At 42.9% G+C, this 26,961-nt stretch overlaps 1 protein-coding gene across 2 annotated transcripts; it reads left to right on the top strand.

Moving 5' to 3' along the window:
* Positions 1-9,099: 9,099 nt before the first annotated feature.
* Positions 9,100-25,666, top strand: smim22 (small integral membrane protein 22). 2 transcript variants are annotated; one of them, XM_073060375.1, is made up of 4 exons: positions 9,100-9,267; positions 21,093-21,292; positions 24,008-24,081; positions 24,874-25,666. In XM_073060375.1, the coding sequence occupies exons 2-4, from the start codon at positions 21,163-21,165 to the stop codon at positions 24,919-24,921; spliced, it is 252 nt and encodes an 83-aa protein (XP_072916476.1). In that variant the 5' UTR covers positions 9,100-9,267; positions 21,093-21,162; the 3' UTR covers positions 24,922-25,666. The 2 variants fall into 2 exon arrangements, with proteins under 2 accessions (XP_072916476.1, XP_072916477.1); XM_073060376.1 differs by having other exon boundaries at positions 9,111-9,139.
* The last annotated feature ends 1,295 nt before the right edge of the window (positions 25,667-26,961 follow it).

The following is a 26,961-nucleotide window of genomic DNA, read 5'->3' as shown; positions in this document are numbered from 1 at the left end:
CGTGACCGCATGATCACTGACATGTATGATGCAGTGAAGGCATTTCAAGTGAAGCTGCTCTTATGGGAGACACAAATGCACCAGTGCAACTTGCCTCATTTTCCCTGTTGCCAAGTAATGTTGAACCAGGTCGGCGCAATGATGTTCCCAAATGCGCACTTTGCTGATAAACTGAGCGCACTTCGCACTGAGTTCGCACGGCGCTTTGGTGACTTTGAAGCACAAAAAATTAATTTCGAGCTGCTTCGCAACCCATTTGCCGTCGACGTGGAAACTGCACCTGTACAGATTCAGATGGAGCTGATAGAGCTGCAGTGTAATGGGACACTAAAGGCAAAGTACGACACTGCAGGGCCCGTACAGTTTATTCGCTCCATTCCTGAAGCAATGCCTCAGCTCCGTCTACATGCGGCTCGAACCTTGTGCATGTTTGGTAGCACATATCTGTGTGAGAAGCTTTTCTCAGTGATGAAGATTAACAAAACATCACACAGGAGTCGTCTCACTGATGAACACCTGCAGTCCATCCTGAGAATCTCCACAACACAGAACCTTACATCAAACCTAAACGAACTTATTGCCAAGAAAAGATGCCAAGCATCCAGCTCTGACAAAATGGCATAAGAGCAAAGAAAACTGAGTGTTTTGATTTGTTGTTGTTTTAACTTTTGCTGAAAAGCACAAATTTTATTTATATTTTCAGGGTTTTTTTGCAGCATGCTCATATTTCTAACTCGTATAATACTGACAGGAGATATTTTTATGGAGAGCAAAATATTTAAGTTATTTAAAGTTTTAGTTTATTTTTTCTGGAATAATATTCCTGTCTGTTTTTATTCATATTTATGTTCAAAAAATGTTTCGTTTTAGTGTGTTCAATAAATGTTTATCCTGTTCGGCCCGCGACCTAAAGTGTGCTTTGAGTTTTGGCCCCATGTGCAATTGAGTTCGACACCTCTGTCGTAGAAGAAAGCCCCTGCACTGAGTTTGGCTCTGAAGGGAGGGGGCGGAATAGGCGAGCTGAAGTGATGGAGGACTCGTTGTTTAGGGAAGCAGAAAGGAAGTTCTGTGGATGTTAACGAGATTCCCGGATGATATGTTGCTTCCCGGGTGCTAGGATCAGGGACATCCCGGATCGAGCCCTCGGCATTCTCACGTAGGAGGATGAGTAGCCGGATGTCCTGGTCTACACCGGTACCAATGACGTGGGTAGGAGGGGTGATGAGTTCCTGCAAAGTGAATTCAGGAAGTTGGGTGCTAAGTTAAAGAACAGGAACTCCAAGGTTGCGATCTCAGGATTGCTACTCGTGCCATGTGCTAGTGAGGCCAAATATCGGAAGATGATACAGTTTAACATGTGGCTAAGGAGGTGGTGCCGGAGGGAAGACTTCAGGTTTTTGGATCATTGAGTTCTTTTCCAAGGAAGGTGGGACCTGTACAGAAGGAACAGTTGGCATCTGAGCTGCATGGGGACTAACAACCCCGCAGGAAGGTTTGCAAGTGCTGCACGGGAGGGTTTAAACTAGATTTGCAGAGGGAAGGGAACCAGAGCAGCTGAAGAGATAGTGGAGTGGTTGTGGAGAAATATGCCATTAAGCATATATACAAAGTCAGGAAGCAAAAGGTTGAGCGCGGTGGGACTACTGTTCTGAGCTGTGTGTACTTCAATGCAAGGTGGATGAGCATAGGACATGGATCAGCACATGGAATATTGAGGCATTACTGAGTTGTGGTTTGCAGCAGGGATTAATTTGGAGGAGTGTCAATACTAGGGAGAGAACATGTTATGGCAGTGTTCAGTCAGGACAGACTGGAGAGCTCATCGACTGAGGCTTTAAGGGTAGAGCTGAGGAATAAGATATGCTGACATTAATGGGGCTGCATTATAGAGCACCCAATAATCCACGGGATTTAGAGAAGAACATTTGTAGAGAGTTCACAGCTGTTGCAAGAAGCATAAGGTTGTGATAATAGATGATCTTAACTTTCCACATATTGACTGGGAACCTATACTGTAAAAGGACTAGATGGGAAAGAGTTTGTCAAATGTGTTTAGGAAAGTTTCCTTTGTCGATATATATAAGTCCCAAACAGAGAGAGTTCAATACTAGATCAGCTATTAGGGAATGAGACAGGGCAGGTGACAGGAGGGGAACACTTTGCAGTGGTCATAATGTCATTAGTTTCAAGGTAATTATGGAAAAGGATAAGTCTGGTCCTTGGGTTAAGGTTCTAAATTGGAGAAAGGGCAATTTTAATGGTATCAGAAAGGATCTTGCAAGTGTGGATTGCGACACTTGCAAAGTACAGGCAAGGGTGTACTTGGTAATTGGGAAGTCCTCAAAAGTGAATTTTTGGGGTACAGAGTTTGTATGTTCCTGTCAGAATAAAAGGCAGGAACAACAGGTTTATTGAATTTTGGTTTTTGAGAAGTTTTAAGGTCCTGGTTATGAAAAAGGAGGTGCATTGCAGGTACAAGCAAGTGGCACTAAATCAGGTTCTGGAGGAGCATAAGAAAGAGGGCATATAATGGAGCAAAACTTAGTGGGAAGTTAGAGGATTGCGAAGCTTTTAAAAACTAACAGAAAGCAACTAAAATGTCATTAAGAAGGTAAAGATGGAATATGAAAGAAAGCTAGCCAATAATATTAAAGAGTGTACCAGAAGTTTCTTCAGATACATAATGTGTAAAAGAGAAGCGAGAGTGGATATCGGACCACTGGAAAATGATGCTGGAGAAGTAGAAATGGTGGACAAACTGAATATGTGTTTTTCATCAGTTTTCATTGCGGAAGACACTAGCATTATGGTGAAAGTTCCAGGTGTGTGAAGTTACCATTATTAGAAAGAAGGGTCTTGGGAAACTGAAAGGTCTGAAGGTAGATGAGTCACCTGGACCAGATGGTGTACACCCCAGAGTTCTGAAAGAGATGGCTGTGGAGATTGTGGAGGCATTAGTAATGATCTTTCAAGAATCACTAGATTTATCATTAGATAATGGTTCTGGGAGTCTGGGATTTTGCAAATGTCACTCCAAGAATGGAGAGAGGCAGAAGAAAGGAAGCTATAGGCCAGTTAGTCTGACCCAGTGGTTGGGAAGATGTTGGAGTCGATTATTAAGGATGAGGTCTTGGTACTTGGAGGCACATGATGAAATAGGCCATAGTCAGCATGGTTTCCTCAGGGGTAAATCTTGCTTGACAAATTGTTGGAACTCCTTGAAGAAATAACAAGTAGGATAAATAAAGGAGAACTGGTTGATGTTGTGAACTTAGATTTTCAGGCCTTTGACAAGGTACCACACATGAGGCTGCTTAACAAGCTAGGGCCCATGGTATTACAGGAAAGATTCTAGTATGGATAAAACAGTGGCTGATTGGCAGGAGGCAAAGAGTGGGAATGAAGGGAGCCTTTTCTGGTTGGCTGTCAGTGACTACTGGTGTTACACAAGAGTCTGTAGACTATTTTCTAAATGGAGAGAAAATACAAAAAATCTGAGGTGCAAAGGGACTTAGGAGTCCTTGTGCAGGATTCCCTAAGGGTTAATTTGCAGCTTGAGTCTGTGGTGAAGAAGGCAAATGCATTCATTTCAAGAGGACTAGAATATAAAAGCAAGGATGTAATGTTGAAACTTTACAAAGCACTGGCAAGGCCTCACTTAGAGTATTGTGAGCAGCTTTGGGCCTCTTCTTAGGAAGGATTGCTGAAACTGGAGAGAATTCAAAGGAGGTTCACAAAAATGACTCCAGGATTGAATGGCTTGTCACATGAAAAGTGTTTGATGGCTCTGGGCCTGTATTCACTAGAATTCAGAAGAATGAGGGGGGACCTCATTGAAACCCATCAAATGGTGAAAGGCCTTGATAGAGTGGATGTAGAGAGGATGTTACCTATGATTGGAGAGTCTAAGACCAGAGGACACAGCCTCAGAATAGAGGGGCATCATTTTAGAACAGAGATGAGGAGGAATTTCTTTAGCTAGAGAATGCTGAATCTGTGGAATTCTTTGCCACATGTGGCCATGGAGGCCGTCTTTATGTATATTTAAGGCAGAGGTTGATAGATTCTTGATTGGGTCAGGGCATGAAAGGATACGAGGAGAAGGCAGGAGGTTGGACCAGAGAGGAAAATTGGATCAGCCATGATGAAATGGCAGAACAGACTTGATGGGCCAAATGGCCTAATTCTGTTCCTACTTCTGATGTTCTTATGGTAAATGCAAGAGAATACTTAAGAAAGAAATCAGGAGTGCTAAAAGCAGATATGAATTTGCTCTAGCAGACAGAGAGGACAATACTAAGGGCTTCTACAGATACAGTATGTTAAGAGCAAAAGGAATGCAAGGGACAAAATTGGTCCTCTGGAAGATCAGAGTGGTCACCTCTGATGGAGCCAAATGAGATGGCGAAGATCTTAGATGGATCTTTTGCATCTGTATTTATCCGGGAGACAGACACAGAGACTAAAGATGTGAGGTAAAGCAGCATCAAAGTCATGGACGTATACAGATTACAGAGTACGATGTTTCTGCTGTCTTGAGGCAAATCAGGGTGGATAAATCCCCAGGACCTGACAAGCTGTTCCCTCGGACTCTGTGGAAACTGCAGGGACCCTAGAAGAGATATTCAAAACATCCTTAGCCACAAGTGAGATGCTGATGGACTGGAGGATAGCTAATGCTGTTCCATTGTTTAAGGAAAGCTCTATTAATAAATCAGGAATTGGTAAGCCAGTGAGCCTGACATTAGTGGTGGGAAAGTTATTGGAAGGTTTTCTAAAGGACTGGATATATAAGTATCTGGATGGACAGGAGCTGATTCGGGATTATCAACATGGCTTTGTGTGTGGTAAGTGGTGTCTAACCAATCTTAGAGTTTTTGAGGAGCTTACCAGGAAAGTTGATGAAATCAAGGCAGTTCATGCTGTTTATATAGACTTTAGCAAGGCCTTTGACAAAGGTCCTGCATGGAAAATTGGTCAAGAAGGTTCAATTGCTTGGCACTCAAGATTAGGTAGTAAATTTGATTAGACATTGGCTTTTCGGCAGAAACCAGAGAGTGGTAGTAGATGGTTGCCTCTCTGCCTGGAGGCTTGTGACTAGCGGTGTGCTGCAGGGATTAGTTCTGGGTCCATTGTTGTTTGTCATCTACATCAACTATCTGGATGATAATGTGGTAAATCGGTTGGGTGAGACTAGAAGTAGAGATCATGGGTTAAGGGTGAAAGGTGAAATGTTTAAGGGGAATACGAGGGGAAAATATTAACTCAGAGGGTGGTGAAAGTGTGGAACGAGTTGTCAGTCAAGTGGTAGTTGCCGGGGCAATTTCAGCATTTCGAAGAAATTTGGATCTCTACGTGGATGGGAGGGGTATGGTGGGCAATGGTCTGGGTGCTGATTGATGGGACTAAGGAGATTAATGGTTGGCCACAGACTAGATGGGCCAAAGGGCCTGTTTCTGTGCTGTAATATTCTACTATTATATAACCTAATGATGTGCTGGGGGTAGCCTGCAAGAGTTGCCACACATTCCGCTGCCAAATTAGCATGCCCACAATGCTTGGCAGAACAACACAGAACACAAAATATGACAAGCAATGAAACAACACCACCAAAACAAGGTCCTTTTCTCCCTCCCATACACCCAGTCACTGAAGCAGACAGTCCTCCAACTCCAGAGCAGGCCTCTGGCCTTCTAGAAGACTCACAGATAACAGGCTCCGATTTCCCCAGTGGGCTTCAGACTTGTAGACCCTAGGTTTTGCCAATCGGGCTCTGACTTCCAAACTTCCTGTTGACCTTTGGCCTTCTACAAATTTTCATTGCTGTCCAGTCATGTGTTGGGGTAGGCCTCGCAACATGGAGAAGGCCTCCCAATCAGCTGAATATTGACTTACATGGAGTGGTTCAGTGACAGTCAACTGGTCACAGGTGAGACCAGGTGGAACTACAAGGAGAACTTGCATTTCCATAGCACCTTCCACGTTAATGTCCAAGAACTCTCAAGGCCCCTTACAGACAATGAAGCGATTTAGGTGACTTTTATGATTTTGTCAATTTCTGCACAAGCCCCCACTAACAGTAATTAATGACTAGATTCATTTTTTTTAATCAACGTCGATTGAATGACAAATATCACCAGGTGAGCTGAGAAGACTTTTCCGCAAGACAGTGCAATGGGATTTATTTTTTTTTACACCCATCTGAGAGGAGAAATTCAGACTAACATTTCAGCCAAAAGATAGCACCCCTGATGATGCAGTTCCCCCACTGTCAATCCTATGTCTTCCCATGGAAGGTTATTATACTTCAGCATCTTATCTGCTTTAAACAGCATTCACTTCTGCTTCCTAATTAGCCTAAACTAATTCAAACTGCCACAGACACCAGAAATCTACCTGTAGACATCTGCCAAGTGGTTGCAAATCAGGGTGTAAATGGTTAATAAACCTCTTGCTCAAGATTTTCACCATCTGCAGAACCTCTTTGTGTTATTAAATCTTTTCACTTATAAAGGTCAAGTGACAACTGACCACTTTGACAACCTTCTGTGGTTGCTCAGTTACCGTGTTAACTCCCTGTAGTAGAAAGAGAAGCAAAACAAGGCCCCACCCAGCCAGTGTTGAAAAAAAATCCTCATCAACAGGAAGAGGCAGAAAAAGCAACTGAGGAAGAAAAATAAAATGGCCATACTGGATTTTTGACAAGAAGTATATATGTGTAAACCTGTTCTGTAGGGGGTTCTAATTTACTTAATCATATTGAGCCAGCGCTGAATAATAACCAATAAAGCACCTGTGAGCAGGTCTGTAGGGGATTAAACCTTTGTCCTTTTTCACTTCGGTTTACATCACCCAAATGTGACGTGGTCATTTCAGCCCCAGAATCCACTGTCAGCATTGGCTGGCTGGGTAGAAGGATTTGCATTTACGTAGCTCCTTTCACAGTGCCCCGAAGCCACTTACAGCCAATAGCATTCTTTTGAAGTGTAACGTATGTTGCAATATAGGAACCCTGGTGTACAGCAAGATTCCGTGAACCGCAATAACACATTGGCAGTCTGGAATCATTTGCTGTGTGGGAGCCTGGATTATTGCATCTGTTCCGGAGTCTGGTGTCAGTCTGCAAGTGATTATTCCACTCTTCAACAGTGGCAAAGCAAAAGGAAAGCTTCGATCCTGGAGACGGGGGCCGTGGCTAGGATGTTGGAATTGGCTCCCACATCCTGTCAATAGATTTAGAGGATTCTGGAGAGACTATTAGTGAAGCCTGCACAGAGTTTCTCTGCGTCGGCCATTTTTCCCAAATATACAAGCAAGTGGGAATCACTGCTGCTTCGTTAAATATTTCTGTCTAGAGTTAAGCTGGAAACTTCCAATGTAAGCTCAGCACGATGTAACTACAGTATTATAGATGGTAAGATTTGAGAAAAAAAAGAACACACCTAGAAATGTATTTCTTTATTTAGAGATGCAGTGTACAATAGGCCCTTCTGACTCAACAAGGCAGACTCCCCAGCAACCTCCCTATTTAACCCTGCCTAATCACAGCCAATTTACAACGGCCAATGAATCTACTAACCGGTAGGCCTTTGGACTGTGGGAGGAAACCAGAGCACCCAGAGGAATCCCTTGTGGTCAAAGAGTGAACGTACCGTCAGCACCCAGATTGAACTCTGACGCTCCGACCTGCGATAGCTACCGCAGCGCCCTAAGTTTATCTACTTAAAGAAGATACATGTTCACATCTGACACAGCAGCCATATTGTATGGTTACATTTTAGGACTGCCTAGAGTTAAGGGTTCTGTCTCAGTTTGTCCAAGTCCCAGGGGCAGTGGAAAAATACACTGTGTGTGTCCGCATTACCAAAATGAGATGTGGTCCAGTCGCCGTGTGTTTCTGGCTGGCTGGGGAGGCTGCAATCGGGAAGAACTTGCTTTTACAACATCACGCTCTGCTGCTTCACCTCCAAATATCCAAAAGTCACCTTGTGTGTTTGTTGCAAATACTAGCAGGTCAGAGAGTAGTTCAGCAGATCATGAAAGGAACACAGGGGAGCAGACCCTGCTTCCCTGGTTCCTCCCGACCCGCCCTTACCTTGGACGTGAAGGTGGAGGTCAGGTACACAGGTCTTCTGAGTTTCAGAATCAGAATTAGGTTTAATATCACCAGCGTAGGTTGTGAAATTTGTTAACTTTGCGGCAGCAGTGCGGTACATAGAAATATAAAACATAAAAATATAAAAGTACATAAAATATAAAACATATTACAATAAATATAGATTGTGTTTATTAAATAGGTAAATTAAAAATAGTACGAAAGTAGAAATTTAAAAAGCAGTGAGGTAGTGTTCATAGGTTCACTTAGTAATCGGATGGCAGAGGGGAAGAATCTATTCCTGAATCGCTGAGCGTGTGCCGTCAGGCTTCTGTACCTCCTTCCTGACGGTAACAATGAGGAGAGCATGGGAGGTGGGAATCCTTAACAATGGACACCGCCTTTCTGAGGCATCGCTCTTTGAAGATGTCTTAGATTCTACGGAGGCTAGTACCCAAGATGGAGCTGACTAATTTTACAACTTTCTGGAGCTTCTTTCGATCCTGTGCCCCCATCCCGCTACCAGACATTGATTCAGTCTGTTACAGTGCTCTCCCCGCTACATCTATAGAAGTTGTCGAGTACTTTAGATGACACACCAAATCTCCTCAAACGCCTAATGAAGTATAGCTGCTGTCCTGCCTTCTTTCTAACTAGTGCTGTGTTTTGAGCGGTGACTGAATCTAGAGCGGGGCAGCGAAGTTCTTTTCTCCAAAGTTCGGGCGAGGTTTTCTCACACATCCAAGCTTTAGTTGGCTTTGAATGGTTTTTAATGCTCCTGACTCTCCGATACATTTAAAATCGTGGTAGTGAAAACTCCCAAAAAGATAAAGTAACGCATTAAAAAGCTGATGGATAATTTGGGAAAAAAAGTGTAGAAAAACGTATGATTTGAAAGAAATTACTTTACCTGCCCTCCTTATTGATTAAAAATGGACAGGCTCCTCCTACCTGGCTAGTGTAGTTAATACAGTAACCAATCAGGGAGCGGGCACGGTGACCAATCAGGGCGCTCTCACTTCAGGGTGTAGATCTTGATGAAAGGTAGGGCCGGGAATCGAGTTTGGAGGGTTGTTTGGCTTTTTTTTTGACCAAGCGTGAGGTTGGTGAAAGGGAGCGGAAAGAGGAGAGTGAGACTTCAAAAAATACTTACGGTGAAGAATACGCAGAAGGTAAGAAGTAAGGGCTAACGCTAATTCTGATCACCGAGTTGTCGACTTGGATCCTAACAGGTGTAACAACAGATCCAGGAAACAGGTTACAAAAAACTATACAGGTGTGAATCAAAGTCCATTTTCTCAGAGTAGATCATATATCTGATCGCCAATATTTTAATTTTGCCTTTTTAAAAGTAACAAAGCGAACATTGAATGCTGTTGAAGGTGGAAATACTGCGTCATTTTTTGTGGGCATGGTAATTTAATGAAGGTATTTCTTGAAATGTGGCTGCAGGAAAGCCAAAGGCCGGGGTTTTTTTAGGGAAATTACTTCCTGATCTTGTCATGAGTTTCACGGTGCTTTCCCACTGCTTCACCAGACGGCACAATGATATATATTTCTATTTAAACAAAAATAACAAGTAAGGTACACGATACACCTGAAGTAAATCATAGAACTGTACAGAACAGGAATGGGCCTAGATCATCCACCTTGATGTCTGTCTGCGCTAGTTACACTTCCCTTCTTTGGGCTTCTATCTCTGAACTTCCTACCTAAATAGCTGTCCAGGTGTGTGTGTGTGTGTGTGTGTGTGTGTGTGTGTGTGTGTGTGTGTGTGTGTGTGTGTGTGTGTGTGTGTGTGTGTGTGTGTGTGTGTGTGTGTGTGTGTGTGTGTGTGTGTGTGTGTGTGTGTGTGTGTGTGTGTGTGTGTGTGTGTGTGTGTGTGTGTGTTTTAAACATCTGCCTCTACAACCTGCTCTGGCAATACATGAATATCAATTGAATTATTAAATCCAGAAATCTCTACAAATAGAAGTTTGGACACTGCTCCAAGTAAGTGGATGGAAATTCACTGAAGTATTCCGTTCAAAGTACATTTGTTATCAGAGGATGTATGTTATCTGAGATTCATTTCCTTACAGGCATTCACAGAGAACAATAGAATCACTGAAAAACTACAGATAAACAAAAAGGGACAAATGATGTGCAAAAGTTGACAAACCACCGAAACAGTAATAAAAAGTAATACATACGTACATAACTAATACTGGAAGTTGTAGAGTCCTTGACATTCCATAGGCTGTGAAGTTGAGTCGAGTCAAGTGATCCACTTTGGTTCAGGACTCTAATGGTCGAAGGGTAATAACTGTCCCTGACGATGTGGGACCTAGAAGTCCTGTTCGTCCTTCCCAATAGCAGCAACAAGAAGAGAGCATTGTCTGGATGGTGTAAGAGAATTGAGATTATTGGTGTTTTGGCTGCTATTAACGTTCTTATTTCCAATGTCGCGTCCAGTCACGTTTTTACATGGTGAAGGCCATATTAGTGTGTGGATAGTAAGCATCTGTTGAGCAGATCATCAGTTGGCATGAAGGCTGATTGATGTTGGCTTTGCTGTGCTCTCCACACCCCAGCCCACATCTCCTCTCATTAGTCTTGCACAGTGCTGGTGATGGTCGGTGTAATGATCAGCTGCTGGGCGGTGTCATGCTGAAGCACGTTTCCACAAGTGCCGTTGTGTTCTGAGTTACTTCAGAGAGTTGGTGAGGTGGGGGCTCTAACACAATGCACGAGAGGGCATTCCCTAGGGATAGCAATGCGAGTGGAAGAATGGGCAGTTAAATGCCGTTAACCCTTTAAATTCAACCTTCCAAAATGAATCACTTCACCATTTTCTGGGGTGAGCTCCATCTGCCACTTTCATGGATTTTGTTTCAGAGCCTTGGTGACCTGCTGGGTTCCTCCGGCATTTTGTGTGTTGCCCTGGAGATCCAGCATCTGCAGGATCTCTTCTGCTTAGGGATTGGTTTGGGGTGGGTTTAAAGAAAGCTTTCAGTCTTGGCCCGGCTCTTAATAAATAAGTATGCCAATGGGACACAATAAGTGTGGGGGTTAGACCAAAACGAGAAATCAAAAAATTGTCAATGAGTGGTTTTCAATCCAAAACTGCTGACTTTTATAAGTATAGGATCATCTTGGAACCATGCTATAGGGAACATTTGCATTGACTGCGGCTTCCCAATGATCCAGCTCCAATGACCCGGATTTGCATCAAACAACTAAATTACTCTACCCTACTTAACATTACTGAGGGTACATAATTCCTTACTGTTTCTCTGTGCATAGTGACCAGAATTCTAAGGTTGATATGAATTACACAACAAGGCTGAAACTACTTACTGGAAGTTCATTAAATAACTTTCCTTGATGCAAAATTTGTCTTTCTTTGTCATTGCTGCTGTGGGATCGTCATGTTGTTGACAACTGTTGCTGCAATTTGATGTAATTATCAAAGTACATCAGGCACAATGCAATCAGGACCAATTACACATTGCAGGTTTCTCCATGTGACTCATAGCTGTTCAGCACAGCTAAACAGGTTTTCATTCCCATTCCTAATTTTATTTTTCCTCAACTAGTAAGAAGTTTTCAAAAGTGTGAAGAGTAAACTTGCCGAAAGATTGAAGTATTGTGAGCAGTTCTAGGTCCCTTATCTAAGAAAAGATGTGCTGACATTGGACAGGGTGCAAAGGAGGTTTACAAAAATGATTGTGGGACTGAAAGACTTGTCAAATGAGGAGTGTTTGAGGCTCTAGAGCTCTGCTCACTGAAATTCTGACCTCATTGAAGCCTATCAAGTGTTGAAAGGCTTCAATTATATCGTGAGTTATATTGTACTGCTGCTGCAGTTCAAATTCTCAACACATGCCAGTGATAATAAACCTGATTCTGATTCTAATAGAGTGGATGTGGAGAGGATGTTTCCTGTGGTGGGTGGGTGGCAGGGGGGAGAGTCTAAGACCAGAGGATATAGCCTCAGAATAGAGGGCCTTAGAATGGTGATGAGGAGGAATTTCTTCAGCCATTGAGTGCTGAATCTGTGGAATGTGTTGCCATAGGTGACTGCGGAGGCTGAGTCATTGGGTGTATTTAAGGCAGAGGTTGATAGATTCTTGAGTAGTCAGCACATGAAAGCATACGGGGCTGAGAGGGAAAATAGAGCAGCAATGGCACAGCAGACTCGATGGGCCAAATGGCCCAATTCTGCTCCTATATCATAAATAAATAAATAAATTGGAAATAGGTGTAGGGTTAATCTTCCCCCATGCAGACTCAGCTAGGGAGGATTAATCAGCTGACTGTGGACTCTGATTTCAATGAGTTCAGTAACGAGCTAGTGAACTGATTGGTTGCCAGGTAACGCCTCTTAAAGGAGACATGCGATCCGGCTGGTACAGGGACGCGGTGAATTTCACCTGGGAGACGTTACAAATGGCGCATGGTGGGGTGTCAGAGGCACTGAGCTTACCAGATGTTGTACTGACAGCCTTGCTGAAGAAAGTACAAAGTAGGCGCGAGAGCCAATCTCTGCAAAACTTCCAGACACCCGAGCAGAGGTTTGGCGGAGATGTCAGTATCGTAAGTCGAGAAGACTCGCGTGGATTGTTGGAGCAGTACACACAAAATGCTGGAGGAAGTCAGCAGGTCACACAGTTTATGATTTAGGCCAAGATTCTTCATCCGGACTAGAAAGGAAGGGGGGGGGGGGGAGGGCAGAAGCCAGAACAACAAGGTGGGAGGAGGGGAAGGAGCACAAGGTGGCAGGTGTTAGGTGAAACCAGGTGAGGGGGAAGGGGGTAGGCGGGGGAGGGGGTTTGAAGTGAGAATCAGGGAGGCGATGGGTGGGAGAGGTAAAGGACTGAAAAAAGAGTAGAGGAGAATGGACCGTGGGAGGAATGGAAGGAGGAGGAGCACCATTCTTCCACTCACATAGTTGTGGTCCACGACCATAGATACCCCAAAGTTGCCACACAAGTTGGTAGGATCGTTGAGAAGGTGTATGGTGGGTTGGCCTTCATTAGGAAGCAGACTGAGTTCAAGAGCCGTGAGGTAATGTTGCAACTCTTTCAAAGCCTGGTTTTTCCACACTTGGGGAATTGTGTTCAGATCTGAGTGCCTCATTATGGGAAGGATGTGGAGGTGCAGAGGAAATTTACCAGGATACCTCCTGGACTAGAGAGTATGTCTTATGAAGATGGGTTGAGCATGCTAAAGCTTTTCTCTTTAGTGCGAAGGAGGATGAGAGATGACTTGACACAGTTGTACGAGATGAGGAGAAGCATGTATCAAGAGGATAGCCAGAGACTTTTCCCTAGGGTAGAAATAACTAATACAAGAGGACATATTTTTAAAGTGATTGGAGCAAGGTATAGGCAGAATGTCTATTACACAGAGAGTGGGGAGTGCATGGAACACCCTTCCAGGAGCAGTGGTAGAGGCAGAAACATTAGGGGCACCTAAGAAACTTAGGGACATGATTATAGGGGGAAAGGGTAAGATTGACCTAATAAAAGGCCAGATCAACATCGTAAACTGAAGTGGCTGTACTGTGCTGTTGTGTTCTGTTTTCTAAGATTAATGAGTAGGCAGATGTGGTAGAGATCGATCTTTGTAAAAGGTGTAAGACAGGACAAATGTTTTATTAACAGATGCTAAAATAGCCACAGTCTGAAGTGTGAATGTGTTTGTTTTACTGTCTGCAGCTCAAGCCATGTGGTTACATATTGTTTTCAGACTTGCTGGAGTGGTAAATATGCATGAATCTAAAGCATCAGTCATTATGCCCACCTCTTGCTGCAGAGCACGCAAACCTGGGACCGAACACACTCTTGTCTCAGGGGTAATAAAGCACTTGCCTGTCAGAGAAGCATAAACAGGAAAACAGCTGCTCCATATGATCCAGTGTCAACACATAAGCATCTCGGCTTTGTACCCAGCAAAAACAATACTGAACACCAATGCAGTGTGCACCGTGACCATTCGGAGCTTTTAATTCCGCTCCGCATTCCCTCATGACCCGTCCGTGCAGAATCTCCCCTACTGGCAGGGTGAGGCCAAGCACAGACTGTAGGACAGCATTTGTCCCTGTGGACCTGGATCCTCAATTTCTCGTTTGCAGACCCTAGTCCACACATCTCCATAATCACCATCAGCACAGGTGTACCTCAGAGCTGTGGGCTTAGTCCCCTGCTCTACTCGCTTAATATTGTGAGGCTAAGCACAGCGCCAATGCCACATTTAAGTTTGCTGATGACGCCACTGTCATTGGCCAAATCAAAAGGTGGTAACAAATCAGCATTTAGGAGGGAGACTGAAAACCTGGCTGAGTGGTGCTACAGCAACAACCTCTCACTCAATGTCAGCGAAACCAAAGAGTTGATTATTGACTACCAGGAGGAAGAAACTGGAGGTCCATAAGCCAGTCCTTATTGGGGGATTAAAAGTGGAAAGTATCAGTAACCTTGGTGTTACCGTATCAGAGAATCTGTCCTGGGGCCAGCACATAAGGGCCATCACAAAAAAGGCAACACAATGCCTCAACTTTCTTAAAAGTTTGCACAGAGATGGCGTGCCATTTTAAAACTCTCAAACTTCTATAGATGCACAGTGGAAAGTATTCTAACTGGTTACATCACTGCCTGAAAATGCAAAAGTCTACAAAAAGTGGAGAGTGTTTGACGGCTCCAGGCCTGTATTCACTGGCTTTCAGAAGAATGAGGGGTGACCTCATTGAAACCTATTGAATGGTGAAGGGTCTTGATAAAGTGGATATGGAGAGGATGTTTCCTGTGATGGGAGAGTCTAAGACCAGAGGATACAGCCTCAGAATAGAGAACATAACATAAGAACATAAGAACTAGGAGCAGGAGTTGGCCATCTGGCCCATCAAGCCTGCTCCACTATTCAATAAGGTCATGGACTCATCTCCACCTACCTGCCTTTTCCTAATAACCCTTAATTCCCCAACTATGCAAAAATCTATCCAACCTTGTCTTGAATATATTTACTGAGGGAGCCTCCAGTGCTTCACTGGGCAGAGAATTCCACAGATTCACCACCCTCTGGGAAAAGCAGTTCCCAAATCTATTCCCCCGAATCTTGAAGCTATGTCCCCTAGTTCTAGTCTCACCTACCAGTGGAAACAACTTTCCTGCCTCCATCTTATCTATCCCTTTCATAATTTTATGTTTCTATAAGATCTCCTCTCATTCTTCTAAATTCCAACGAGTACAGTCCCAGGTGACACAATCTCTCCTCATGGCCTAACTCCCTCATCTCTGGAATCAAACTGGTGAACCTCCTCTGCACTGCCTCCAAAGCCAGTATATCCTTCCTCAAGTAAGGAGACCAGAACTAGAGGGGTGTCCTTTTAGAATGGAGATGAGGAGGAATTTCTATAGCCAGAGAGTGGTGGATCTGTGGAATTCTTTGCCACAGGCAGCTGTGGAAGCCAAGTCTATATGCATATTTAAGGCAGAGGTTGATAGATTTTTGATTGGTCAGGGCATGAGGGGATTTGGGGAGAAAGCAGGAGATTGGGGCTGAGAGGAAAATTAGATCAGCCATGATGAAATGGTGGAGCAGACTTGATGGGCCAAATAGCCTAATTCTATTCCTATATCTTATGGCCTTTCAAGGATTCTACAACTTATGTTCCCACTATGATTTGCACAGTTTGCCTTTTGCACATTGGTTATCAGTCCTTGTGTATAGTTTTGATTGACGCTATTGTATTCATTTGACCTATTATGAATGCCTGCAAGAAAATGAATCTCCTGGTGCATTTAGTAACATACAGTTTACAGTAACATCCTTTGAAAATAAATTCACTTTGAACTTTGAATCTTAACATTTTGGCTAGGTTGTCCAGTAGGATCAACGTTGAATTTTCTAATTCTAGACATCCCGTTCCCTATCTCTGCTTTCATTCTCTTTCTGATTTGCTCAGCTCCTCCCTTGCCCCCACACTCCCATCACTCAATTTCTTTCCCCTACCCAACTACCCAAATGTTTCAATCCACCTCCCCATTTCCTTTATTTGGTTCCATGCTCTGCCGCCTTTTTATTACAGATTCCACAATCTGCGACCTTCTATTTTCGCCACCACCATTTCTCGGCCTCTGTCACTATTTCCCACCCACCCTTCCCTACCTGACTCCATTTTGCAAACAACACCAACCCCCCACCCCAGCTTGGATCAAACTACCACTTTCCAGATCTCTCTGCACCTCTTTATACAGGCTAACTCCCATCTATTCTTTCAGTCCAGCTTGAGGTCTTGACTCAGATGGTTGACTGTTCACTCCCTCCACAGATGCTGCCTGACTTGCTGCGTTCCTACAGCAATTAGTTTTTTTTAACCATCCTCTCCACCTATCTTCATATCATCTGCAAACTTGGCAACAAAGCCATCAATTCTATCATCCAAGTCATTTTTTTTTTCTCTGGATTCCAACGTCCTTTTTTTTTAAGATTAACTTTATTTGTCACTCACACACCAAAACACACTTCCACGCTTCTTTCAGCAACATAGCATGCTCACAACTCACTAATTCGGAACGTGAGAGGAAACTGGAGTAGCTGAAGGAACCCCAGGTGGTAATGGAGAGACGGTAGAGGTGGGAATCAAACCCCAGGCAGTGATCACAGGCACTGTAAAGTGAAGTGCTAAGCACTGTGCTGCTCCTATAGTCTATCTGAAAATGTCCTCTTCCTTGATCATTTCCATTGCCATATTAGAGAAACAGTAAAGCTAAACAACTGATTTATTCACTAATCACAGCCCGCACCAGTAACCTTCTCCCAAAAACATGTTCCTAGTCCTGTACGTCTCAGCCCTCATGACACACAATGACTAATTATATTGAAAGTGCAATAGGTTTCTCATAACTTGGGTTGTAGGTTGAATGAGGTTTTTCAAGTTATTTTCTACAATAGCCTGACACAATAGGTTGATGTTTCTCCCCAACTGAACTTTGAAAGTTATTGCTCAGGTATTGGAAAGTGGCGGGTTCCATCATTGTGTTAATCTGCTTCAGACAATAAAGGGACTACTTACTGCATACCTGACTGCTACCCCCACCTCGGAGTAAAAATTTACTCCGTTGGAGATCTTGATCTTCAGTGAGCCTCTTTGAGGCTTGAGATTTGACCTCAAAGGGTCAATTTGGAAGCAGAGAGCTGCGCCTGATCGAAAATCTCATCATTGTATCAAATATGATGGAGGAGCTGGGAGAGTGGAACAGAACCTTGGTGGGAGCCACGGCGGGATGAAGGGTAGTCTCTGGGGCTTTGTAGTATTGCGATGGATATTAGTGTCCAGCCTATCTCCTGAGATGGAGATGGAGATATGTAGAAAAGGAAGAAGCAGATTATCTGTGTAAAGGTAAGAGCAAGGTGGAGGTTGGTAGGAAGAGAGATGGAGTTGTTGATTTCTGTTATAGGAAGCAACACCAAAGTTCAGTCAGCACCAGTCATCGGTATTCTACCACCAGATACATGCTTCCTTGTCCTTCACTTTCACCATTTTGCAGGGGTCGTTCCCTTCATGCCTGGTGCACTTGTCCAATTCCACAACCGCCTCACCTTATGACACATTCTCTTGCAACTGCTTGTTCTTGCAAGCACTTGTCCTTTCAAGTTTTCCCTTCAAAGAAACAGAAATTTACAGCACATTACAGGCCCTTCGGCCCACAATGTTGTGCCGACCATGTAACCTACTCGAGAAACTGCCTAGAATTTCCCTAGTGCATATCTCTCTCTTTTTCTAAGCTCCATGTACCTATCCAAGAGGCTCTTAAAAGACCCTATTGTATCAGCTTCTACCACTGCTGCTGGCATGCACTCACTACTCTCTGAATGAAAAACTTACCTCTGATATCCCTCTTGTACTTACTTCCAAACACCTTAAAACTACGCCACTTCGTGTTAGCTGTTTCAGCCCTGGGAAAAAGCTTCTGTCCATCCACATGATCAACACCTCTCATCGTCTTGTACTCCTCTATCCTCTCACCCTCCATCGCTCCAAGGAGAAAAGGCCAAGTTCACTCAGCCTATTCTCATAAGGTACTCCCTCCAACCCAGGCAACCTCCCTGTAAATCTCCTCTGCACTCTCACTATAGTATCCACTTCCCACCATCCAGGGACACAAACAATCAGGGGTTCCCAACCTGGGGTCCACCGACCCCTCGGCCTTTCCAGACAAAACTGTGGTCTGTTTGCTCTTCCAGTCTAGTGTACTGCATTCTGTATTCACAACGTGGCCCCACCTACAAATGCTTATGAAATGACCACTTCGGAGAGCACCTGAATTCGGTCTGCAGGGTGACGTTGAGCTTTAATTCTGCATTCCACTCCCACCTGACCTATTCACCACCTGTGTATGTGATTAGAATGAAGTCCAAAGCAAACATGCGGAGTAACACCTCGTCTTGTCTGAATGTGCTACAACCTTCTGGACTCTATTATGCTATTAAAGATAATTTAATTCCTCTGTCAGGATCAGTCCTCTGTCTCTGACATTGGCTCTACCCCACCCCGCACACCCCCCATCTTTCCTATCCCCCCCTCTCCCGGAAGAGGAAGGCTTGTTTGACCTGTTGGGTATGCCTTCCTGCTCTGTATTTTGCAATTCTTTTGCCTTATGTTTCTTTTATGTTGGTGGTCTCACTCTCTAACTGTTCCTCTTCACTCGTTGACCCGATTAGCATATTTTCAGCTGGTCGCCTTGGTTTTAACCAATCAGAGACATCCTCGTCCTCTTCCCATCACCCCTGCAGCTGAACAAGTTTTGTTTCCTTTTCCTAGTTCAGACAAAGAGTCAAGGGCACCTGACTTGCTTCTTTAGAAATGCCTTGGCAAGCTTAATGGATCCTAAACATAGGTTAAATTTATTAGCATTTGCACCGTGGTACACCGCCCCAACGGGCAGACCCATGTGAGGGTGACCAGCAGGCATGGTACCCCCCCGGCGAGACAGGGACATGTCTGGCCTAGCATATGAAGTCAGCTCCGTTGCACAGGATGATGAGATCCAGAGGCCGGGAAGGCAGTTCTGCAACATTTTGTGGAGAGCAAAGGGCTTGACAAGACACACAAGAAGTCATGGTCATGCACTGCAACCAAGGGAGACCCCAGTTTGTGCCAGCTACTCGTACCACTGGATCCGGACTTCCAAATTCGAGAGAGTGGAACTGCCCCAGTGCCATGGCTTTTTCACGTTTACACAGGTCTCCTGTCATTGTCGGATACGACGGGCAGCTATCAATCAACCTTCCAGTCCTGAAATAATTCATAAAAATTCAACTACAGTCCATGTTTTGCAAAGTTGTCCATCTATTTCTGTATATTTAATTTATGACAAGCTGTCAACTTTGTACACTTATTGTGATTGGATGTTACATGTGTAACCCTCTCACCGTGGCTCGTAATAAACCAGGCTCGTTAGCTGCCTCTGGCTAACAGCCATGTGGCTCAGCACTGCATGGGTAGTGGTGAGGAGGCCACCTTCAATAAACAACACACGTCCAGGGTCGGAGTGATTCAGGTTCAAACAAACAGGCAAGTTGGAATGTTCCAGTGAGGGGATGGAAATTATGGTGAATGTTGTGTAAGTGCTACCCTATGCAAAGTTAGTCTTTGCCAGGAAATAACAGACTTTTCACTGGCATATCATTAAAGTGGAACTCTACTTACAGATATTTAACCTTGAAACAACTAAAAGTGAAGAAGGGCCCGATACAGTTGAACCAGTTTAAATGTGCACATAAACGTTGGAGCTCATCCCTGGAGTAGCTGGGTGTTTCCCTTTGATTGCTTATATACGGAACCCACATTCTGTGTGAAAGACACCAGCCACAGTTCGAACTTCCCTCGAAGACCGTTTCAAACGAACTCAGGAGTTCAAAGTTCCTTCTTGGAACCATTCATATGCACAAAGCACTTTTTACAACGGTGTCGCTCCTTTGGGCTGGATTTTGTAAGCATCGTCCCTTTTGCTTTCCTCTGCACCTCCTTCTTCTACCAACCCCTGCGGACAAAACGTCCAAAACCAACCCACTGTTCCTCAGAAGTCTGATCTTGCCCAGCACTCTCGAATGTTCCGTGGCATTCCACAGGGCAGAGTGTTACCTAGACGAGCCATACTGGCTGATACAACCTTCCTAAACTGAGCAAACGGCTCCGTACCTTGGCAGAAGCCAAATTACTGAACTGCGAATTGTGAAGCTTAATTAGCAGAACACACTGCGTTTTACAGAAAAGCTGCAGAGAATAAAACACTTAAGGGCACAACACGTTCTTAACCAGGGCATTACACGTGCTAAGCTGCATGCTTGCGGTTTGTAAACTTTTTCAGCAAGCTGTTCAATATTTGAGGTAAATTTTTCTTATTTTAAATATTTCTAAAGAAATAGAATTTGGCATTTCACCAATGGCTGCTGAAAATTGAGATGGATTTGTGCCACCATTATTTATTAATGGGGTTTGGGCCCCATGGTATGTGTTATATGTTCCCTAATGTACTTGAAAGCAGTGATGGGCTACTGACATGAACCTGATGTTGCACATACTCATCAGGCACGTTGGGCAGGAAAGAACCAAGATGTTGCTCTAATCATGCACAGGAAATTGACTTTGTGGAGACAGTGTTGTTCCCCTGTGCTTGTTGACATTGAGAACAATTGTCCTATGACATTTTATCCCCTATTCTTTGTGTTTTCTTTGAAATTCTCTATTTATTTATTTATAAAAGAATATTTCACCAAATGCACTCAAAACACACCTTATCCTGCCTCTCCTTCCATGTGATTGTTTGGTTTTCCTGTGGACAATGGACTGTAATGACCCTGAAACTATCAGTCTCATGAAACCTTTTAAAATACGATCCACATCTGAGCTTGTGAGTGGGAGAAGGAAGCTGTTGATTATATTGTAAAGGGACGGATTTTCTTTCTGGTCGCATGATAACTTTTGAATGATTTTAATCCTGTTGCACAGTTGTTGCTGTTTGCCAAGTGGCGTTTGGAACAAGCCTCTACAACTGAACCATATACAGTCACAATTGAAAATGGCTGACCAAGATGTTGGAAGTCAGATTGAAGCACAGTTTTATGACGCTGTGAGGAGACTACAAAGCAAACATCTTTTTCAGTCTACCTGGGATATTGCCACCTTTGCCATTTTCTTCATATTTATTGGTAAGTTGCCAAAGGCAAACAGAGGTTAGTAATTTTAAACAACTTGTTCTACATGTAGATTGTTTCTAAAATTTAGGAATTATATTCAGCCTAACTCTTTCAAAAGATCTTTCTTCAGATAATGTTTACTTCTACTATAGATGGCAATCATTATCTGAAACTTTTACACTTTCTTCTTCTTCTATCCTACTGTTAGCAGGCTGTTGGACAGACCACTTGTGCGATAAGATGGCCTCCTGATCTCACAATCTGCATTTTCTCTGTAGCTTTTTCACTTTTTTTCTGTATTGTTATTGCTTCATCTCGTGCTACCTCAACGCATTGTGTAACGATTTGATTTGCATGAAAGGTACGCTGTATCTTGGTAGATGTGACAAGGATAAACCAATTCCAATAATGTTGAAACTTGCTCTTCTAGAGATTTGTAGTTGAATACATTAGATTTATGCATAATGTAGCAGAAAAAGCAAAAGCAGCTTATCAGCAAAGGGAGACAAACACTTATTATTAATGTGCCTCCTCAATAACAGATGGTTGTGTTTTCGAACGGTGCCAAGTTCGGTTTAAGGAGGCTGTCCCATTTTGATTCACTTGAACACCCTTCGCTCATGACTATACTGCCACAAGGCACTCTGTCATGCTGTTGACTGTCTTCTCGAAGTGATGTGCCAACAGAGTAGCATTTTAATCCCTGACGAGAACTTGATGCACAGAAGTTTGAAGCCGCCGTCACCCCAGGCCGCCCCCAATTTAGCTTAGCACCTTGATGTTTATTACAGCAAGTCTGCGCATGGTTTAATTCTGAGATCTTTTGACAAACTTATTGGTCCAGAATTGAGGCCCAGCTTGAATTAGTGTTAACAAAGATGAGTCTGTTGCATAATCCACTGGCTATGCAGGAATACTCTAATCTTCCATCCTAGTCTGCCAGCACCTGACTAGAAAATAGTTTTGCCCATTCGAATGCCAATATCTAGATGGTCCTGAGTCTTCTAACAATTAAACTATTAATATTACTAATAAAAGATCCAGTAAAGCTTTAGGGAGCTACTGTGAAAGATGTTTCTACATATTTCAATTTTTTTTTTGAATTTACTCCAAAAAACAAACATTTAACTTCAAATTTTGTATGTAGCAATGTTGAAGTAAATTATTTCATAAATAGTATATCACTTTGGGTATTTCATTTGTAGATCATAATTATCTGGAGTGATATTATTAAACTAGTACATTGCAGTCTGAAGAACCCTTCCTGTTGAAGGTCCATTTGTTGGAACTGCCCTGCGATAAAGCATATGTGCCACTTTTCCTGAACTAGTTTGTGTATTATCGAGGTATCCAGATACCGTGCAACCTATCAGTAATGTCAGAAAATCCTTTCTAAAAGTATTTCATTGGAAAATTCAACATCCAAGAAAAGTTATTTGAGGCCATAAGACAGAATTAGGCAATTTGTCCCATCTAGTCTTCTTTGTCATTCCATCATGACTGATTTATCATCCCCCTCAACCCCATTCTCCTGCCTTCAGCCTGTAATATTTGAAGCCCTTGGTATCAAGAAACTATTGACCTCCACTCTAAATAAACCCAATGACCTGGCCTCCACAACCACCATTTGCAATGGATTCATCACCCTCCAGCTAAAGAAATTCCTCCTTGTCTCTGTATATTTTATATTATTTTATTATGTTGTTTTATATGGTGACATTGCTTTGTTTACAGATACAAGGGGCAAAGTGCTGTTATGATCCTGGAGGCTGTGTGTTTAAATATTATGGTTCAATAGTTCTATTTAATATCAGATAACGTAGATAATATACAACCTGAAATTCTCACACTCCGCTGAGATCCTCAAAACAGAAGAAAAATCCCCAAAGAGTAAATGAGAGAAGAAAGTGAGAACCCCCAAAACCCCTGCCCCCTCCCACGCACAAGCAGCATCAAGCCTCTCCCCGTCCCCTCACATATTCTCACCTAAAGCTTCAACATTCCCACCACCCACCATGGACGTAACAGCAAGATCTCCCAAAGAGAGACCACGGCCTACAGTACATCAAAGACTAACTGTTCACTCCAACATTTCAACATCCCATAGGCTCGCTCTCCCGGACTAACAGGGGAGAAACAGATCTCACTCCTTCCACAGTCACTATTTCAATGTTACAGTCAGCCTGAGGTGTTGCTCTTTATTGCAAGTTCCCTGACTCGAGAACTGGCAGCGAACTCTCCCTCACCATTGAGTGCAGTGCTCCCTGGCAGCCGCTCTCGCTGTCTTTGATGTTCCGGCTCTCACTACGTTTCAATTCATGACAACAGCGAGCATTCGTGCCCTCGGTGCTGCAGAAGGCTGCACTCCAAAGGGGGCCGACTGCAGGCCGAACCTGGACACACTGAAACACGGCCCTCTAGCGAGCTCCAAGAACTGAAACATGCTGCCCTGCAGAACTGCTGTTTGAGTGCCGCTGTAGATCACAGACTCCGACAGGACCCCAGCCACCCTGAAAAGGAAAATAGAGACATTAAAATAGGAAGAATTTAACTGTTCACGGATATGCTGGGAGAAGTTGTTCTCTGGCACCATCTTGGCCATTGTGGTACCATTGTTTTAACAAGATGATATGAAGCAGGAATATTACCTTCCAACATATCAAATCCAGATGCTAAACGATTGTGCTGTTGTTAATTCTGCCTGATTCCTCTGTTTCCATTTACTAGGTGCTGTGTTGGTTTTGGTTCTCTTGGTCATTATTCGCTGTTTCTGGTGTGGCTGTTGTTCTTCCCCCAAAAAGGTGTGTTTTCCTTACCTTTTGCTTTTCTCCTGAAAGTGTGGCTGGAAAGCTTCATGACTTCTTCCTGGAAGAAATGTCATATGAGTGAGGTGGCACTTAAAAAAAACAAAAGAAATGTGTGGGTTTCCTTTGCAATCGGCAGAAATATGTAAATTTTTCAGAAGGAATAGCATCTTTCTCTGTTTCACTTGTCATCGCAGTATTGAAGAAACTCATCTAATTATAAATCTGGAAACACCACTCCACTTCAGTGACAAACACAAATAATCTATATACTTCCTTACAACCATACCATGACAAGAAGGCCCATGTTGTCCTGAGCTAAACTCTGCAGGAAAGTTGCTCTCTTTTGGAGGGATCTTATCTAGTAATTAGTGCAACCTGTCAGCAACATCAGAAGGGTTATGAGTTAGGCCTCTCGTATAGAGACAGGCCTCTATTTTATTACTACTGCCCTCTGGACCTGTCATAGATTGGAGCCTTCCTCATTCTTCTGAGTTCCAAAGAATACAGGCTCTGAGGCATTGAATGCTCCTCATATAATAAGCCGTTCAATCCTGGAATCATTCTCGTGATGAACCTCCTTTGAACCCTTTACAATGTCAGCGCATCCTTTCTTGGATAAGGGGCCCAGAACAGCTCACATTCCTCCAAGTGAGGGCTCATCAGTGCCTTATAAAGCCTCAACATCATGTACTTTTTCATTATATTCTTTTAAGACTTTGGTTTTAAATCACTAGGTGGAATAATGGAACTTTAAATAATACAAAATGATTTGATCATCTTTTCCAGCATTCGAAGCGCAAAGTGGGTGTTGACAACCCAGCACTAGAGCCTTAGATCAAATTGGATCGAATTGGATGTTTGACCAGCGGCTGGATCATTTAACAACCTTCATTGCATCACACGTTCCTGGGCAATACTTAGTAACTTGACTGGTATCTTTTCTGAATTGATTCCAACAATGAATCTGTCATTTTTCAGCATTCTTGCTACAAACTGCTTTGGATCCACACGCTATGAGCCATCAGGCAGATGACTAGCTGCAAAATATTTAACAGCCCCTTAATAATCACTTGGTTATTGCAAGGTGATCCTGAAAATGGTTTGCTTGTTTGTTTATGTTAAAGGAGAGCAGACATGGAATTGAGTTTGGGAGTTCTAAAATGACTAATTGTACAACATCTCAAGATCTAAATCAGCATCTGGTATATCATTTTCTTTCAGAATGTTAACTACAAACACTAACTAAATTATTTTGGTGAAATACTAATTGAAATTAGTGCAGTAAAATCTATTGAATGGCTAATTTTTAGAGTGCATTTTATTTAAACTAAGTTGATACATTTCTGTAGTGCAACAATCAACATCAGCAGTTAATTTTGTCTGGATAACTTGCACTTTGCCAATATTTTAAATAATGTACTATTTATTGCAGTTTATTTCAAGATTTTTAGGGAAATGATTTTGGTGGTTTACTTTGCAATGAAATTGCTTTTAAAATGCAGCTTTGTAAATCTGATGTGTTTACTGTCACTGATTTACATCTTTGCTTTTGATTAATAAATGAATGGTTTTAACATCAGCCTGTCTTTGGCACAGTGAAAATGACATAATACTGCTAGCATTGGCTGTGGAAAAGGACCAGAAACAAGACTTTCCTGTCTGTCCACGAGGGGAACGGAAATTTGTCCATACGCCATTTCAATTCATTGAAATGTTTATGAACATTCAAGTGACCTGAAGGAAGTTGTAATTTACAGATTAGGAAGTGTTCTTAACTTGATCATGGCCATAGCAAGAATGCAATTGACTGAATAGCTTCAGTTTTTCTGGTCAGAATTTCCTCCATATGATCCATAAAATGTCTATTTTACCCATCTGATCTTGGATAGGTATAATGCTTTTGCCGCCACCAATTTATCCAGGTAATCAGTACAAGTGCTGGTATTTCTTTGAAATTTCTTCCTCCTCCCACAACCCTAAATGATCATGCATAAACTTTAAGTATTTTTCAGTACAGGGTTAACTCAAAGGCTAAGATATCCCTAGGATGTCTATGATAGGGATATTTGGGAAAGAGCAGTGTCAAAATTGAATCAAACAAGTTCCTTGTGAGAATCGTTTGTTGATACGGCTGTTGTGTGCTTTGATGACCACCAGATGGCAACAGAGATCCAGAAACATACAAATTGCTGGAGGAACTCGACAGGTCAGGCAGCATCTACAGAAAGGTCCTGATGAAGCATTTTGGCTCAAAACGTCAATACCTTCCATGGATGCTGCCTGACCAGCTGAGTTTATCTATACAAAATACCGGAGGAACTCAGTAAACATGTTATTTGGGAGTTCCAGCATCTACAGAATTTCTTATGTTAGAGATCCAAAAACTTCCTTTGCAAAATTTGCAGGTTTTTAACTGGAGGTTCTTTATTTCTTCAGGGTGGGTGGGGAATTGTTCTGTACCATGTATAAAGATTGTTTAACTATACATATGAGTCTTGTGTACCACAAGGCCTGATCATGGCTGATTGGTTTCAGGCCATATCACCTCATCTGTATCATAGCTCTCAATCCTGTTTTTATTTTTAAATTATCTAATTCCACTTCAGACATCTCTGCAGTGCTATATTCTCCACTAATCTCTGGGAAAGAACTTCAGTTTAAATGACTGCCCCCGAATTTTATAAACTAGCAATTATGGCCCCTTGTTTGGGATTCACTCATAAGTGGAAACAACTTGATATCTAGCCTGCTATGCCTAGTAAGATCTGGTGTTTAAATAAAATTACCATTTTCTGAACTCCAAAGGATATAATTGATTTTAAAACAACCCTCTTATTTCCAAAAATTAGCCGATTGAATTTCTTGTAGTTCACT

The sequence above is a fragment of the Hemitrygon akajei genome, chromosome 11 (assembly GCF_048418815.1).
Source record: "Hemitrygon akajei chromosome 11, sHemAka1.3, whole genome shotgun sequence".
Lineage (NCBI taxonomy): Eukaryota > Metazoa > Chordata > Chondrichthyes > Myliobatiformes > Dasyatidae > Hemitrygon > Hemitrygon akajei.
This window is presented reverse-complemented; position numbering and strand designations above follow the sequence as displayed.

Excerpts from the sequence above, each read along its gene's own strand:
- smim22 (XM_073060375.1), top strand. The coding sequence starts at position 21,163 with ATGGCTGACCAAGATGTTGGAAGTCAGATTGAAGCACAGTTTTATGAC. Across the intron at positions 21,293-24,007 it reads CATTTTCTTCATATTTATTG|GTGCTGTGTTGGTTTTGGTT; the intron begins GTAAGTTGCCAA and ends TCCATTTACTAG. Across the intron at positions 24,082-24,873 it reads GTTGTTCTTCCCCCAAAAAG|CATTCGAAGCGCAAAGTGGG; the intron begins GTGTGTTTTCCT and ends CATCTTTTCCAG.